The sequence below is a fragment of the Seriola lalandi genome, unplaced genomic scaffold (genome assembly GCF_002814215.2).
Source record: "Seriola lalandi dorsalis isolate HSWRI2012SDOR001 ecotype SW California unplaced genomic scaffold, Sedor1 jcf7180002053581, whole genome shotgun sequence".
NCBI lineage: Eukaryota > Metazoa > Chordata > Actinopteri > Carangiformes > Carangidae > Seriola > Seriola lalandi.
In genome coordinates, this window is record NW_019524134.1 from 1 (window position 1) to 808 (window position 808).

Below are 808 nucleotides of genomic sequence, written 5' to 3' on the forward strand. Positions count from 1 at the left end.
CTTTAAAGAGCGTCTCACCTGAGTCAACAGTCAGATCAAAGTGATGTTTTTCATCATTGAACCACCCAGGTATATCCACTCTGCATCCATATCGTCCAGCATCTGTCTCTGTGAGGTTCAGGATCGTCATGGAAACGTCTCCTTCATCCAGTCGTCCCAGTAACTGATACCTGCTGGAAACTCTGGTCACCGTTTGTCCATCTGTGCTGATGATCTGGTTGTTGCAGCCGCCGCGGAGTGGTACATCTCCTCGATTCCAGCAAGCTGACAGTCGGCCATTCTTAGCGTCATATTTACATGTCAGAGTGACGCTCTCACCTGCTCGACCTTCGACCTCCCTGCTGTCACTGTGAGCGACTGTGGAGACAGGACACAGGTCAGACATCACTTCTCTGTTCAGCTGCTGGACCTGTTTGAATGATTCTTGTTTCTAATTGTTTCTTTGGTCGCTGTGTCTCTCCATCAGTCTTTCTGAACGGTGCGTTTGTTTCTCGCACACAGGAAGCTGCAGACTGAATTAAACCCAAAACACTAGATAAAGGTCATGTGACTGAGGCGCCTTCAGACCCTGAAGGAAATTATGTTTCCTTCACTTTAACAATAACTAATATTAATATTAATATTAGCACAGACGAGCTGCAGTCAAATACACCAATCAGCTGAAAGCAACAGAAAGTAATACAATCAGTTTGACTGATCAATAAAACAGTTTGATGATGTGAAATACCTGCGAGCAGAACGAGCAGCAGAACGATCCTCATGACCAACGCCGACAAACTGTCATCACACACACACCACATTTAGACAC

The 808-nt window shown here is 45.7% G+C and overlaps 1 protein-coding gene across 1 annotated transcript; it reads right to left on the minus strand.

Moving 5' to 3' along the window:
- Positions 1 to 18: 18 nt before the first annotated feature.
- Positions 19 to 800, minus strand: LOC147819425 (hepatitis A virus cellular receptor 1 homolog; the record flags this gene model as incomplete). The annotated part of the gene is made up of 2 exons (XM_087172676.1): positions 728 to 800; positions 19 to 357 (listed from the first exon to the last, which is right to left on the minus strand). Coding segments are annotated over exons 1-2 (412 nt in total), but the record flags the coding sequence as incomplete, so codon positions are not given.
- Between the last annotated feature and the right edge of the window lie 8 nt (positions 801 to 808).